The 15,158-nt window shown below is 53.8% G+C and overlaps 1 protein-coding gene across 5 annotated transcripts; it reads left to right on the plus strand.

Annotated features, from left to right (window-relative positions):
- Positions 1-834: 834 nt before the first annotated feature.
- S1PR2 (sphingosine-1-phosphate receptor 2) lies at positions 835-8,453 on the plus strand. Of its 5 annotated transcripts, XM_034996993.1 has the most exons (5): positions 835-978; positions 1,153-1,277; positions 3,083-3,160; positions 3,547-3,587; positions 5,933-8,453. In XM_034996993.1, exon 5 carries the CDS (start codon positions 5,975-5,977, stop codon positions 7,031-7,033), a length of 1,059 nt encoding a protein of 352 aa, XP_034852884.1. In that variant the 5' UTR covers positions 835-978; positions 1,153-1,277; positions 3,083-3,160; positions 3,547-3,587; positions 5,933-5,974; the 3' UTR covers positions 7,034-8,453. The 5 variants fall into 5 exon arrangements, with proteins under 5 accessions (XP_034852884.1, XP_034852882.1, XP_034852885.1 ...); XM_034996991.1 differs by lacking the exon at positions 3,547-3,587; XM_034996994.1 differs by lacking the exons at positions 3,083-3,160; positions 3,547-3,587.
- The last annotated feature ends 6,705 nt before the right edge of the window (positions 8,454-15,158 follow it).

Here is a 15,158-nt window from a genome sequence, read left to right on the forward strand (position 1 = left end):
AGGTCATGATCTCGGGGCCCTGGGATGGAGCCCCGCAGCATCAGGCTCCCTGCTCAGTGGGGAGCCTGCTTCTCTTTCTGCCTGCCGCTTCCCCTGCTTGTGCTCTCTCCCTACCTCTCTCTCTGACAAATAAATAAAATCTTAAAAAAAAAAAAGAAAAAAAAAAGAGAGGGGGGGGGAAGCCAAAGAACTGTATAGAAGATTGGGCCCCACGTTGGAAGGCAGGATGAACCCAGGCCTTCTTGCCTGGTTGACTACAGCAAGGGCAGGACAGCGATCCATCAGCAGAGGCAGCATAGACTGTTGGGTGCTCCCACTTTTTTAGGGGTCTTATCTGAATTCTAAGGTCTTATCAAGGCAAAAACTAATCCTGTCTTTGGGGCAGGGCGTGGCACATGGTGGGACTTGATTATTGGAGGAACTCAGAGGAGGCGCTTCATGCCTATTTGCTGCTTTGACACAGAGGTGCTTCGGTGGCTCCTTGTTGAGTAAATAAAGGGGATCTCATGTTCTCCTCCAATTCCGGGGCCCCAGGGACGAGCCAAGAGTCTATCTACAACTGAAGACAGTTGTTTCAGGTTGAGGCCACCTGGCCAGGAGGGGCGTGACGTCACGGAGTCGCGTGACGTCACGCGCCGGCAGGTTCTCACGAGTGGGGGCTGGGAGGGGCAGGGCGAGAGGTGGGGGGGCGGACAAAGGGACCCCGCGTGCCTCCCCCGCCGTCCCCAGCGCGCGCGCCCGGGCCGACCCGCCACATCTGGAATTCATTGCAGCCGCCGCCGGAAAGGGGAGGAGAGGAGGGCGGGGCGAGTGGGGGGCCTAGGCGGTGTCTCTCCCCGCCCCCCTCTGTCCCTGGTCCCGAGCCCCGGGACGCAGTCCCAGCCCGGCGGGCAGCCCCAGCCCCTGCCGATGCCGTCCCGGGGACGCAGACGCCAGAGCCCCTCCGGCCAGGGCAGGGACCCGGGCCGGCCCAGCCAGGTGAGTGTGCGGGACGAGGGGGAGGCAGAAAGGACGGGCCCGGGATCCCCGAGTCGCAGGATCGGAGCTGGGGAGCCAGGCCAGGGGTTGGGGGCGTACCGGGGCGCGCACGCGCCGCCGGTGCTCCTGCCGCACAGAGGGAGTGGTCACTGTGCCCCCTCTCCACGACTCCAGGCGGCCCCTCCAGCCTCGCCCGCGAACCCCGAGACTGAGCTCCCCGCCTTCCCCGGCGGCAGGAAGTTGGCGCCGAAGAGAAGGCGGATCCGAGCGCTTTCGGCCAGAGCCTGGGAGGCAGAACGGTGTGGTCCGGGACCGGGGGGGAGGCAGGGGGGCTTGGGGAACGTGTCTGAGGGGAGGGCTCTCCCGCAGGCCGACTCGGGCTGGGCGAGCGCGAAAGGTGCAGCGCGCCGCGGAGCTTCTGAGCCAAGGGGCGGGGTCCCCAGGGAGGGCCGTCTGCCCCACCGCCTGCAGGTCTGCCTCGGTGTCTCAGTTTCCCCGAGTAGTTCGTCGTCTTCAGTCACCCCCCTCGGGGGCGTGGCTTTGTTCTGGAAGGAAAGGGAACGTGAGTGCGTGACTCCCGCGCCTCTCTTTCACCTGGGGCCCAGGGACAGGGCGGGGGTGCAGTCACCCGTGGCGCGGACCCCGTGTGGTCCCGGGCCCAGCAGAGCGTCGGAACCTCGCCCCCTCCTCCGGCACGAGTTGACTCACCCGGGGATTTCCATGCCCTCCCCCGACTCTGCCCTAGTCAGATGCTCCAGGCGCCACGCGCTGAGCCCACGGGCCCCCCGCGTGGCGCGACGGCGGTTTGGTATTGGCCGTGCGGCTGCTGCTGGGATTTCCCCCCCCCCCGACTCCCGCCCCTAAGTCCTCTGGGAATACTGGGACGAAGCCCCTGGCGGGACGCAGAGGCGGCCCCCACCCCCACGGGACGTGTAGGGGTTCCTCGCGTGTGGCTGTCGCGAGAGAGGAGGCGCGGCCCCAGCGGGAGCGAGTGTGGATACCGCGCATTCCACCGCCAGATAAGGAGGCCTAGACTGCAGCCCGAGGGCGGGGGCGGGTCCTGCCGCTGTCTCCACGGAGACGCGCCGGGCCTCGCCGGTCAGGGGGCTGCCGGCGGCCAGCCTTTACTGTTGTTTGGGGGCTAGGCTGAGTTTAGGTGCCTCTACCGTCGGGGGCCCACGGGGCTTCTTTCATTCGTCCGCCCATCCATCCATCCATCCATCCATCCATCCATCCGTCCATCCATCCATCATCCATCCGTCCATCATCCATCATCCATCCATCATCCATCCATCATCCATCATCCATCACACACGTTTTCTGAGTACCTCTGTATGCCAGGCATCATGCCAAAAGGGCTGAAAACGGACTCGGTCGCTGGCCTCCAACACTCATATTCTACCAAGGAAGCCAGACAGAAAACAAAAATTACAATAATAATCTCTGAGAATGGCAAGTTGTGTGAAGATAATAAAGCAAGATGCTGTCATAGAAAGGCCCCGGGGAAGGTGGCTATGATAGACTGACGGTCAGAGGAGTCAGTGGCCTTAAAACCGAGCCAGAAAGAGGAGAAGACAGTCATTCCAGGATTTGAGGGAAGGGCATGCCAGGTGGATGAACAGCAAGAGCGCAGTCTCTGAGGTAGGGATGGGGGTGGCACCTAGGAGGCCAGTGTGGTTGGAATTGAGAGGACCTGGGGGAGACTGGGAGGAGGCCAGATGGGCAGGGGCCAGGCCGTTTTGGGCAGTGGGGAGCCATGGAAGAATTTGGAGCTGGGGGTGTGACACAGTGTATTGGCGTTGTGACTTAAATAGACTGCAATAGCTCCCCCTGGCTGCTGCATGGAGAACGGCAGTGTAGGGCGGGCCTGACAGCTGAAGGGAAACCAAAAGGGGGTGGGGGGCGCTGCCCTAGGGCAAGTGGCATGGATCAGTGGAACTGTAAGCACTGAGGGGGCCTGCCTCAGGGGAACTTGGAGGAGGGGCTCTTGGACGCTGCTGAGGCTCCCCCTGTCCTTCCTCTCTTCTAATCTCCCCCTGAACAGTCTTGGTCTATCTTCCCTTCCCTCCAAACCCTGTCACTTGTCCCTCTCATTCCATTTCAGGCCTGGCCATTCCACGGTTCTGAGCCCAGTGACCTCTTACTGAGCCTCTGGGAAGAAGTTAGGACGGCCTTGGTGAAGGTGAGCAGGAGACAGGCCCTCTGGGAGCCTGACACAGGGAGGGGAAGCAGCCAAGGCCTCTATCTGCCTGGGGTTGCCTCTTCTGTCGGCCCCAATCTCCAGGCCCCGCTTCCTCTTTCTGGGAAGCATGAGCCTGCCTTAAGCTCTGTCTTCAGCAAAGTCCTAGTGGGGAAGATGAGAAGAGGGAAGCAGTGTGGGCCTCAGTTTCCCCTTCTCTAACTAGGCGAGTCACGCCTCCTTCTGAGGATGCCTTGACAGCCTCCAAGGGCTGCAGAAAGTGAGTGTGCAGGCTCCCAATCCCCACCTCCCCACCCCCCAAGGAAGAAGACAGACTTTTCTGTGGGTCTCTGGGGTGGGAGGACTGAACCCAATTCTTATTTCTCCAGGAAGCCTCCATAACTCTTCCTCTTGGCTGCCAGACCAGAAGGTTGGTGGCCCCGTGTGAGGGAGGGGTGAAGGGGGTGGCCATGGGACCACCAGCACGGGTGCTTCCCAGGCCTGCAACGGGCCCTTGCTTCTCAGTCATGAGCCTCAGGAGGGGCCCAGCAGGCCAGGGCACCCTGGGCCCGCCTGGTCGCCGTGACCCGGCGGTCAGGCCGCGGTTCACGCTCCCCCCAGGGACATCCACACAGCCCTAACTGTTCTCTGAAAGAAGTGGTCGGCCGGCAAAGGACAGATCGCTAGCGCCTTCCTTAGAGCGCCCCCAACTGGGCCAATCAAATGCCGAGGACGGAAAGCTCCGGCCAATGGGCGAATCGCTCAAGGCCCCGGGATTGAAAATAAGCCAATCAGGGCGCGAGCTGTTTCTGCCCCCGAAGGCCGGTCCAGTAAAGCGGAGGCCAGGGCCAAGCCAGCTCCCGGCCGGCTGCAGCCTGCAACGGGCAGAGGGCATCGGGGCGCCCAGGGCCGGGTCCGGCAGGGGAACAAGGGGCCTCTGTGTGGCGATCTGGGCGGGGCGGCAGTCTCCGGGGATGCGCACAAGCCCTTCTCTGTTTCCAAACTAGGACGGATGCCCCTTCACCCAGGGGGAGCAGCTGCCTCTGTCGGGCCCGGGGCCAGGGCGCCCCTCTGAGGGGGCGTCCGGGGACTGAGATGGCTTGGGTGACCCCGGAAGCCCCCCATAAATCCCAGGCTCACTAGGAACCGGCCTAACCAGCCTTTTCTGGAACGGCACTCCTGGAGCGCACGTGGTCCTTGCCAGGCATGTTTCCAGGCACCTAGGGAGGGCTCCTCCCGCGCCCTCCCCCATTAGCTAAAGGCAGGAGCTTCCTCCAGGCTCCCCTCGTGAAAGACAGACACTGCACCAGCCCCTCTGCGACACCCCCCGCCGCCACCACCAAGCTGGGAGGAGGCCGTGATGTTGGCCTCTCAGCCTCTGCCCACGCTTCTTCCCGCCCCCTCCCCCCACGGCTCAGTTTTCCTTGAGAGGGGGGTGACTCAGGCTTTCATGGAAACAAATGCCGTCCCCCACCTCCCCTCAGCCCCCTCTCCGCGGTGCCGCTCGCCCCGCTCTTCGGCTCACATGACTTCAGCGCTGCCGCTCGCCCCCTCTTTGGCTCACATGACTTCAGCGCTGCCCTATCCTCCCCGCCAGGACCTCCCAGACTGGTCTCCTGTGGCTCCCCCATCCCATCACCCCCTCCCAGCCTTTCCCACACCGGATGTGACTGGGAAGTGAGGACTCCACCCTGTTTGTTCCTGGGGCCTCACATCTGGATTTCATCGTGGCGGGGGAGGGGGGTGCCAGCGCCCTGCCCACCCAGCTGGGACCCTCTGTCCCAGAGCAGGGCTAGATGGTGCTGATGAGAACAGGATGTTGGGAATCTTGCCTGGCTAGCTCAGTCTACATCCCCTCCTCAAAGATTGGCTGGAGGGCACCTAGTCCCCGGCTGTGTGTGTGTGTGTGTGTGTGTGTGTGTGTGTGTGTGTGTGGCGGGAAGAGGGGAGGTAATATATTGGCTAATATTTATTGAGTGCTTGCTATGTGCTAAGGGTGCCTCATGTACCATTCAAGAGGATTTTCCCAGTACTCCTATAAAGCGGGCTTCCTTCTCCCCATTGCATAGATGAGGACATTGGGGGCTGAGAGGTCGAGTGTTGAGTGACTTGCCCAAGGTCCCACAGCATGTCAGGTGGAGTGGGGTTGAACCCTGGATTGCCTCCAAGGTCTTTGTCCTTGAAGATGCCATCACCTCCGAGGCGCTTAAACCTCAGGGCCGCCCTGGTGTCTCCGCAAGAGCTTATCTTGGGAGCACCCATGGCCGCAAGGCTTAGACCCAGCCTGAAATCCAGGGCAGTGGGTGGTAATGAGCAGGGGATGGTGCTATCAGCAGCCAGCATCTTGCTGACCCAGGTTGGCAGGCGGCATGAGGCCCCAGGCTCTAGTGTATTCCAGAAGGGAGATGAGCCCTCCAGGCCCTGCCCAAGGCTCACTCTCTGGGTAGGTGCGCAAGAGCTCTGGAAGTTTACTTTGTGTCTGTCATGCTGTTTGGGGGAGCTTCTGTTCTTTGGAAAGACAGTGTAGCCTAGAGGTTATGGAGGCTTTGGAGTGGTTCTCTAGCTTTGAGACTTACAGCAAGTGAGTTGACCTCTTTGGGTTTCCCTTTGGTAAAGCAGGGATGATGATACTTCTGACTTCATGTGGCCACTCAGTGAGAAGTGAGGGAGCTGGGACTCAAACCACTGCCATCCAAAGTCAGAGCCCAGGGGGCAGCCGCAGCACTGACCTGTCTGTCTGTCTTGTCTGTCTCTGTCTGTCTTCTCTCTCTGCAGCTCTGACAGCCCCATGGCCCTAGCCGGCCACTGAGCCCCACCATGGGCAGCCTGTACTCAGAGTACCTAAGTCCCAGCAAGGTCCGGGAACACTATAATTACACCAAGGAGACGCTGGACACTCAGGAGACGCCCTCCCGCCAGGTGGCCTTGGCCCTCATCATCATCCTCTGTTTCGCCATCGTGGTGGAGAACCTGCTGGTGCTAATCGCAGTCGCTCGCAATAGCAAGTTCCACTCGGCCATGTACCTGTTCCTGGGCAACCTGGCCGCCTCGGACCTGCTGGCAGGAGTGGCCTTCATAGCCAACACCTTGCTCTCGGGCCCGGTCACGCTGGGGCTAACACCAGTGCAGTGGTTTGCCCGAGAGGGCTCCGCCTTCATCACGCTCTCCGCCTCTGTCTTCAGCCTCCTGGCCATCGCCATCGAGCGGCACGTGGCCATTGCCAAGGTCAAGCTCTATGGCAGCGACAAGAGCTGCCGCATGCTGCTGCTGATCGCTGCCTCGTGGCTCATCTCACTTGCTCTCGGCGGCCTGCCCATCCTCGGCTGGAACTGCCTGGGCCATCTCGAGGCCTGTTCCACCGTTCTGCCGCTTTACACCAAGCACTATGTGCTCTGCGTGGTCACCATCTTCTCCGTCATCTTACTGGCCATTGTCGCTCTGTATGTCCGCATCTACTGCGTGGTCCGCTCCAGCCATGCCGACGTGGCCGGCCCCCAGACGCTGGCCCTGCTCAAGACGGTCACCATTGTGCTGGGTGTCTTCATCGTCTGCTGGCTGCCTGCCTTTAGCATCCTGCTCCTGGACTACGCCTGCCCCGTCCGGTCCTGCCCTGTCCTCTACAAGGCCCACTACTTCTTTGCCTTCGCCACCCTGAACTCACTGCTCAACCCGGTCATCTACACGTGGCGCAGCCGGGACCTGCGGCGGGAGGTACTGCGGCCGATGCAGTGCTGCCGGCGGGCAGCGGGGGTTCAAGGACGGCGGGGGGGGACCCCGGGCCATCGGCTCCTGCCTCTCCGCAGCTCCAGCTCTCTGGAGAGGGGCACGCACATGCCCACGTCGCCCACATTTCTGGAGGGCAACACAGTGGTCTGAGGGGCAAGTGGGCCACCAGGCCATGGCAGCGGGCTCTGTGGAGAGGCGCCGGGTGACCTCGGACAGACATGGGGGTTCTGCCAAGCAAGATGCCCCCCACGCCACACACCTGGGTGATAGTGAAAATATTTCACCCTGGGCACGGCCGGCTGAGACACCGACCCGTCGGATGGCAGAGCTGCAGCAGGGTCAGAGGCTAGTGCAGTAACTGAAGTGACCCCCCCCTTCAGACCTGAATCATGGGGAGGTCCCAGGGGACCGGGAAGGGGCCTAGGTGACAGCAGGCAAGCACTTGGGAGCTCAGGGCAGGAACAATTTACAACCCGGTACAAGGGATTTCAACATTTCACGACTCTCTGACCCTCTGCCCTGTACAGAACTTCCCTCTCTGAATCCAGCTTCCACCTCCCCCCCCCCCCCAGCCTGTCACCTTTTCCTGGCAACCTCAGGCCACTTCCCCAGAACCACTGTCCCAAAGGGCTGGGGGCCTCCCCCCTGACTGTCCTGGGCGGCCCCGGCTGACAGTTGCAAGGCCCAAATCCACAGCTTCCCCAAATTTCACCAGCTGCCCACTTTGGCTGCTTCTTCCCTTTCCTCTGGTCTCTCCACGAGATGCTGGGAAATCACGGCGGGGGCGGGGGGGGGGGGCGGCTGGATGCTGTTCTCAGACCTCATTGGCCAATTGCACTATCTGGGACACAAAGGAGTCACCAAGGGCTGAAAAAACTGATCAGGGGGAGCTGAGGAGGGCTCTAGGCCTCCTGGTGGGAAAGGATGGAACTTGAGAAAGTTCTAGGGGAGCTGTTGGCACAGGACCCCCACTCCTAAACACCACCCCCCCAAGCTACTCCCACATCCAGCCCAGCCAAGGTAACCAGATCTCCTGAGGCAGGGCAGCCTTGAGCCTGCTGTGCCTCCTTTTGAGTTGTATTGTATGGAGAAGCATGGGGGTGGGGGGGCCAAGAACAACGCTTGTGGGGTGCTCTCCCCTCACCTGCCCCAGAAGGACTTTGCTAATTCCTTGGATAGATGGAAGGGATGTTGCGGTACAAATGTATATTTATGTGTGTCTGTGTGCACGTGTGTGTGATGTGTGTGATCTCCCCTCCCCGCCGTGCTTCCCTGGAATGGATGCTATTGTTGTCTCACGTCTGTGCTGAAGCTGCCAAAGAGGGGTCCGGCCCCTGCACAGACCCCTTTGTAATTGCTGGCTCATCTCCCCGCTTGAGAGCTGAGGTACAGCTCGCCTCGGGGAAGGAAACCTCATGCCTCAAAGCGATTTCTTGTGAATGCAAAGGCTGGGGGAGGGGGCCTTGGGGGGCAAGGAGCCAGTTGGGGGCTTGTCTGCCCCCATATAGCTCCCCAGATGCCCCCCGTGCCTGAGACCCGGGCCCAGGCCAATAAACGGTTCAATCCCTTGTTTCGGTGGTGGTTTTCTTTGGAGGCTTAAGGCGCCCCGGCCGTTGCCCTAACTAGCACCTGGTGGCTGGAGGGTGGACGGGATGGGGAGGGTGGCTTCTGCCCAGGCCACTCATCCTTTGCCAGCCTTCCTATTCTGTGCCCCAACTCCGAGCCCTGCCCAAGCCAGGATTGCAGTGGCTTCTGAGAAAACAGGGTAAATGCTGACCTTTCCCCTAGGGCATCTGTCTGGTCCTTCCCAGTGATTAATTAGACTCCAGGCCTCCCTGCTTCCCTTCAAAGAGAGCTTGGTGGTGTGGGGAGGTCCCCTACTTCATCTCATCTCACGTACGTGTTCCTCCCTGGGAGATGGTCTTGGGGGACATGGGCCCAGATAACCCTCAGGGCTCAGTCTTCCCCAAAGGAATGGGTAACTTCCATCAAGCACTTCCCAAGACATGAATCCTCAGAAGGTGGGAGTTACTATGACCTATGGTGGAGATATGGGTTCAGAGAAGGTAAGTGAGCCGCTCAGGGTCACACAGCTAGTTGGGGCAAGCGCCTTCTGCATATGAACTCAGGCAGGAACAATTTACAACCCAGTACAAGGGATTTCACCACTGGGCTGCCTCTGGGTCCCACCGGCTCCACCACTGGGACAGAGAGAGTATCCTCCACCCTCTCTTTGCCATGGAAAGAGTGGGGAATGTGAGCTGCCAGACCCCACCCAGAGCCAGGAGAAACCCAGATGGGACAAAGCTGGGGGGGGGGGGGTTCCTAGCTCAGCTCCAGGCTGACACTCCCTTCTGCCCAGAGCACAGGGCCCAGTGGCTCCTTTGAAGATAGATTTGGAGCTTTGATGGGGAACCCAGTCCCCTAAGCTAGAGCCCCACCCAGCACACCAATGCAAACACCTAGAGCCAGTGTGAGAAGGAGTGGGGCAGATAGCCGCCAGAGGCTGAGAGGTCTGCACTCCCCATCAGAGTCCCCCTCCTTCAGCAGTTCACAGACAGCCTCTGTTTGGAAACCTGAGCCCCAACTGAGTGAAAGGAGCAGAAGAGGTATCCGCCAGGCCAGTGTCAATAGATTTGCCCCAGATACACACCTGCTTTCTCTACCGCCTCCTTCTGGGCCTCTGCTCAATGATCACCTCCTCAGAGGGGCCTGCCCTGACCATCTTCTACTAAGGCCCGCTCCTGCTTATCACCTGGGAAGATATTATAGATCCGTTTATCTGTCTCCTCCCCTCCACTAAACTGTGAGCACCTTCAAGATAGGATGGTATCTGTCTTACCACTGTGTCTCTAGCATCTTAAATAGTACTTGGCATGTTCCCACCACAGGGCCTTTGCACCTGCTGTTCCCTCTGCCTGGACCCATCTTCCCCCACATATGCCTGTGCCTTCTCTCTGCTCCTTTTGGCCTGCAAAAAAATATCACCCTGGGTGAGGCCTCTGGCCATGCGTACATTTCTGGTCCTATCTGCTTACCTTGCTACTCTCTTACAGGCAACACATTTTGCTTTTTTATCCTGATTATTTTCTACCTCTCCCTTTGGAATGCCAGTTCTGTGACAGCGTGGGTTTGTGTCTGTCATGTTCACTGCTTGGTCCCAGTGCTCAGAACAGTGGTGAGGACACAGCAGGTGCTCAATAAATGTTTGTCAAATGAATAAAAGCAAAAGCACATGCTGGTCTTTTCAGTGAGAAGTTTATTTCCTATGAAGAGAATAAAATAGAGAAAGCAACAGTTTGGGGTACTCTGTAGACTCTATTATTGGCACTCTGACAGGTTAAAAAAACAAAAAACAAAAAACTGAAGCACCAGAGAGGTCAAGTAATCTGATCAAGTTCCCATGGCGTGTGAGGGGAGGGGCAGGGATTTGAACCCCAGCAGTCGTTAGTTGAAAACTGTGGTCACGTCTGATCCTCCTCAGCATCCTGGCCTGAGGATCTAATTTGCTGACATCTCTCAAATCTTGGAGCCTAGAACAGAACAGACCAACCCACAGAGATGCAAGATGACTTTCCCTACGGAGGCTGTTGGTCATTAGGGAGCATCAGAATCACCTGGAATAGGGGCGCCTGGGTGACTCAGTCGTTGAGCGTCTGCCTTCGGCTCAGGTCATGATCCCAGGGTCCTGGGATCGAGCCCCGCATCGGGCTCCCTGCTCGGCGGGAAGCCTGCTTCTCCCTCTCCCACTCGCCCTGCTTGTGTTCCCTCTCTCGCTGTGTCTCTCTCTGTCAAATAAATAAAGAAAATCTTAAAAAAAAAAAAAAAGAATCACCTGGAATAACCGATAAAATGCAGATCCTTAAGCTTATAGCAAATGAAATGTGGCTAGTGTGATGCAGGAGCTGAATTTTAATCTTAATTAACTAAAAGTACATAGCCGCATGTGGCCGTTGGCTAGAGTACTGACAGTACAATTCTAGATTCTGGATCTGGTTCCCACAAGCCTCTGAGCAACTGAACCCCCTTGGCATTATGCCATCATTTCAACACAAATTTGTAAGTGTTACCACCATTATTATTATTATGAATGACATTGTAGCTTCCGCTTATTATTTCATGATTTTTGGAATATTTCTTTTAATTATGACATCAAGATTAGGCTCAGTTGCAGATGACAGAAAACACAGAATATTAGTAACTTAAATTAAGAGAGAGAAATTGATTTCTCTCATATAAAAGGGTTTCAGAGGAAATTGGTCCTGGATAAGGACAGATGCCCAGTAGCCAGTGGTCCAGGCTCCTATCCTATGTACCTTGATCTTCTCCCTCTCCCTCCTTCTCCCTCCCACTCCCTCCCTCTTCGTCCCTGTCACTCTCCAACCATCCATCCATCCATCCATCGATCCACCATCCATCCACCTACCTAAATACTTCACTGTGTTTCCTAAGAATAAGGCATTCTCTTCTATAACCTTAGTAAAATTATCAAAATCAGGAATCTATAAACTTTCATCAGATTTCACCAATTGTCCTATTACCGACCTTTAGAACAGAAGAAAATCCCAGATCACTTGTGGCAGTCAGTTGGCCTTTTAGTTTCCTTCAATCGGAACAGTTTCTGAACCTTTTTTTGTCTTTTGTGACCTTGACATTTTTGAAAAATATAGGTCAGTAATTTGGCAGAATGTCCTTCAAGTTGGGTTTGTCTCATGTTTCCTCATGATTAGATTCAGGTTATGCGTTTTTGGCAGAAATACCACAGAAGTAATGTGTTTTTCTCAGACCCATCACTGGCAATGTTAACTTTTTTTTTTTTTTAAGATTTTATTTATTCATTTGACAGAGAGAGACACAGCAAGAGAGGGAACACAAGCAGGGGGAGTGGGAGAGGGAGAAGCAGGCTTCCCGCTGAGCAGGGAGCCTGATGTGGGGCTCGATCCCAGGACCCTGGGATCATGACCTGAGCTGAAGGCAGACGCCTAATGACTGAGCCACCCAGGCGCCCCTGGCAATGTTAACTTGATCACTTGGTGGCATTTGCCAAATTTCTCCACTTGAAAGTTACCATTTCCTCCTTCATAATTAATAAGTATCTTGTGGGGAGGTACTCTGAGACTCTGTAAATATCCTGTTACTTATCAAATTTTCGGTCATTTAGCATCTATTCTTGTCTGAACCAATTATTACTCACCACATTTTTTTAAGAAAATCAGAGAATATCACATCATTTTCTTCCACTTTTTATTTTCAGAAGAGAGCGACACTTTTTTTTAACTTAACCACAATACCATGATCATGCTTATCAAAAGTATCAATCAGTGTTAAAAATTTCCCCAGCTGTCTCTATTTTCTTTTTTAACATTTGACTTGTTTGACCCAGAATCCAAACAAGGCCCTCTCGTGGTATTTAGTTAATGAATCTCTGAGGTATTTAAATATTTTTTTATTAACTATTTTATTTATGGGGCGCCTGGGTGGCTCAGTCCATTAAGTGTCTACCTTCGGCTCCGGTCATGATCCCGGGGTCCTGGGATCGAGCCCTGCATCGGGATCCCTGCTCAGTGGGGAGCCTGCTTCTCCCTCTGCCTCTCTCTCTCTCTGTCTCACATGAATAAATAAATAAAATCTTTTTTTTTTAAGATTTTATTTATTTATTTGACACAGAGAGAGATCACAAGTAGGCAGACCGGCAGGCAGAGGGAAGGGATTCCTCCCTCCCTCCCTCCCTTCCTTCCTTCCTTTTTTCCCTCCCTTCCTTCTTTCCTTCCTTCCACCCTTTCTTCTTTCCTTCCTCACTCCCTCCTTCCCTTCTGTCCTAACTCATTTGTTGAAGAAACCAGGTTGTTTGTCCTGAAGCGCTTCCCATAGTTTGATATTGGTTGATGGCAGCCATAAGGGGTCATTTAACAGGTCCCGTCAGATTCAAGATAGGTATTTTTGGCTTTAATTCTTGATACGTAGTGCTGGAAACTTCCATCAGGAGGACATGAAGTCTGGCTGTCTCTCTCTTGCTGGTAACTAAGACTGATCAGGACGTTCAGATGCTGTCAGACTGATCCCACCTTTATAAATTCCTCATCCAACTATTCCTAATGATTTGGTCATCCATGGACAACCATTGACTGGATCCATTGTTTGCAAAGGATTTTTAGTCCACCTCCCCATCTCCACATCCTGGCTGTTTTTTCTCATTTGTCTACAAAGCAAATGTACTCTCCCAAAATTCAGACATCTGATGTTCACCACCTTTCCATGAATGTCTTGTGTGGAAAAGTTAAATCTGTCAAAAAAAAGGAAATGAAGTTGGGTGGATGATTCATTTTTAGTGGTGACTGTGGTGTAAGTGTTAAAGGTGCAAATTAGAAAGTCTGAAAAACCTGACCTGAGTCTCAAATCCAATAGTTGACAACCCAAGCCAACTTTGAGCGTCACCTGACAAACCTCAGCTGGCTTCTTCATCTGTAAAATGGATATATTAATAATTCCAACCTCAAATGTAAAATGGTACTGCCACTTTGGAAAACAGTTTGGTGGTTTCTTACAAAGACAAATGTAAACTTACCGTATGACTCATCAATTTGACTCCAGGTATCTACCCAGGAGAAATGAAAACCTAGTTCCACACAAAGACTTGTATGTGAATATTCACTACAGCATTTTTCTAATAGCCCCAAAGTGGAAACCACTCAAATGTCCATCAGCTGGTGAATGGAGAAACAAAACGTGGTACATCCATAAAATGGAATATGACTCATCAATAAAAAGAGGTATATATTACATATATAACAATACACACAATAGCGTGGATGAAACTCAAAATAATTACGCTAAGTGAAAGAAGCCAAACACAAAAGATCCCATATTAGGGGTGCCTGGGTGGCCCAGTCGTTAAGCGTCTGCCTTCGGCTCAGGTCAGGATCCCAGGGTCCTGGGATCGAGCCCCACATCGGGCTCTCTGCTCTGCGGGAAGCCTGCTTCTCCCTCTCCCACTCCCCCTGCTTGTGTTCCCTCTCTCGCTGTCTCTCTCTCTGTCAAATAAATAAATAAAATCTTAAAAAAAAAAAAGATCCCATATTATATGGTTCCATTGTCCATAAGAGGCAAATCTTTATTTTTTTTTTTTAAGATTTTTATTTATTCATTTGAGACACAGAGGTACAGAGAGAGAGAGAGCATGAGCAGGGGGAGAGGCAGAGGGAGAAGCAGGCTCCCCGCTGAGCCAGGAGCCTGATGTGGGGCTCGATCCCAGGACCCCGGGATCATGACCTGAGCCAAAGGCAGACGCTCAAGAACTGAGCCACCCAGGCTCCCCAAGAGGCAAATCTTTAGAGACAGAATGTAGGTTACGTTGCCTGGGGCTAGAGGTAGGAAGAGGGATTAATTGTAAACAGGCATGAGGGCTGTTATTGGGGTGATGGAAATATTCTAAAATGTGGATTGTGATGATAGTTGAACAACTTGGTAAATGTACTAAAAACCATTGATATATACTTAATGGGTGAAAATTTTGTGGCAAGTAAATTTTACTTCAATAAGCTTATTAAAAAAGAAACCCAACTTCTCAAAATATATGTGAGTGCTCTATTTGATTCCTACCCTCAGATATCTTATATTCTACTAGGGGAGACAGTCCATTAAAATAAATATATAATACAATGTTAGGAAGTTTTCATCATGGAAAACAGTACCTAGGTTCCTTATAAGATAAAAAAAATAGAAATACCATATGATCTAACAATATCAGTTTTGGGTATATATCCAAGGGAAATGAAATCAGTATCTTGGGAAAGGCTGGCGGCTCAGTCAGTTAAGTGTCTGACTCTTCATCTCAGCCTAGGTCTTGATCTCAGGGCTGTGAGTTCAAGCCCCATGTTGGGGTCCATGCTGGGTGTGGAGCCTACTTAAAAGAAAATCAGTATCTTGAAGAGATATCTGTGCTCCTATGTTCATTGTAGCATTATTCACAATAGACAAGATATGGAAACAACCTAAGTGTTCATCAAAGGATGAATGAATAAAGAAAATGTGAGAGATATATATATATATACATATGTTTGTATACATATATGTATTACATATATACTTATAAATTACATATATAACATAAAATGTGTAAGAGAGATGCATGCATTCATAATCACAATGGAATATTATTCAGCCATAAAGAAGGGAATCCTGCCATTTGCAACAATATGGATGAACCTGGAGGACACAAAGCTAGGTGAAATAAAACAGACACAGACAAATACTGTACAATTTTGCTTATACACGG

The sequence above is a fragment of the Mirounga leonina genome, unplaced genomic scaffold, assembly GCF_011800145.1.
Source record: "Mirounga leonina isolate KUSES-001 unplaced genomic scaffold, KU_Mleo_1.0 Mir_94, whole genome shotgun sequence".
In the NCBI taxonomy this organism is placed as follows: Eukaryota; Metazoa; Chordata; class Mammalia; order Carnivora; family Phocidae; genus Mirounga; species Mirounga leonina.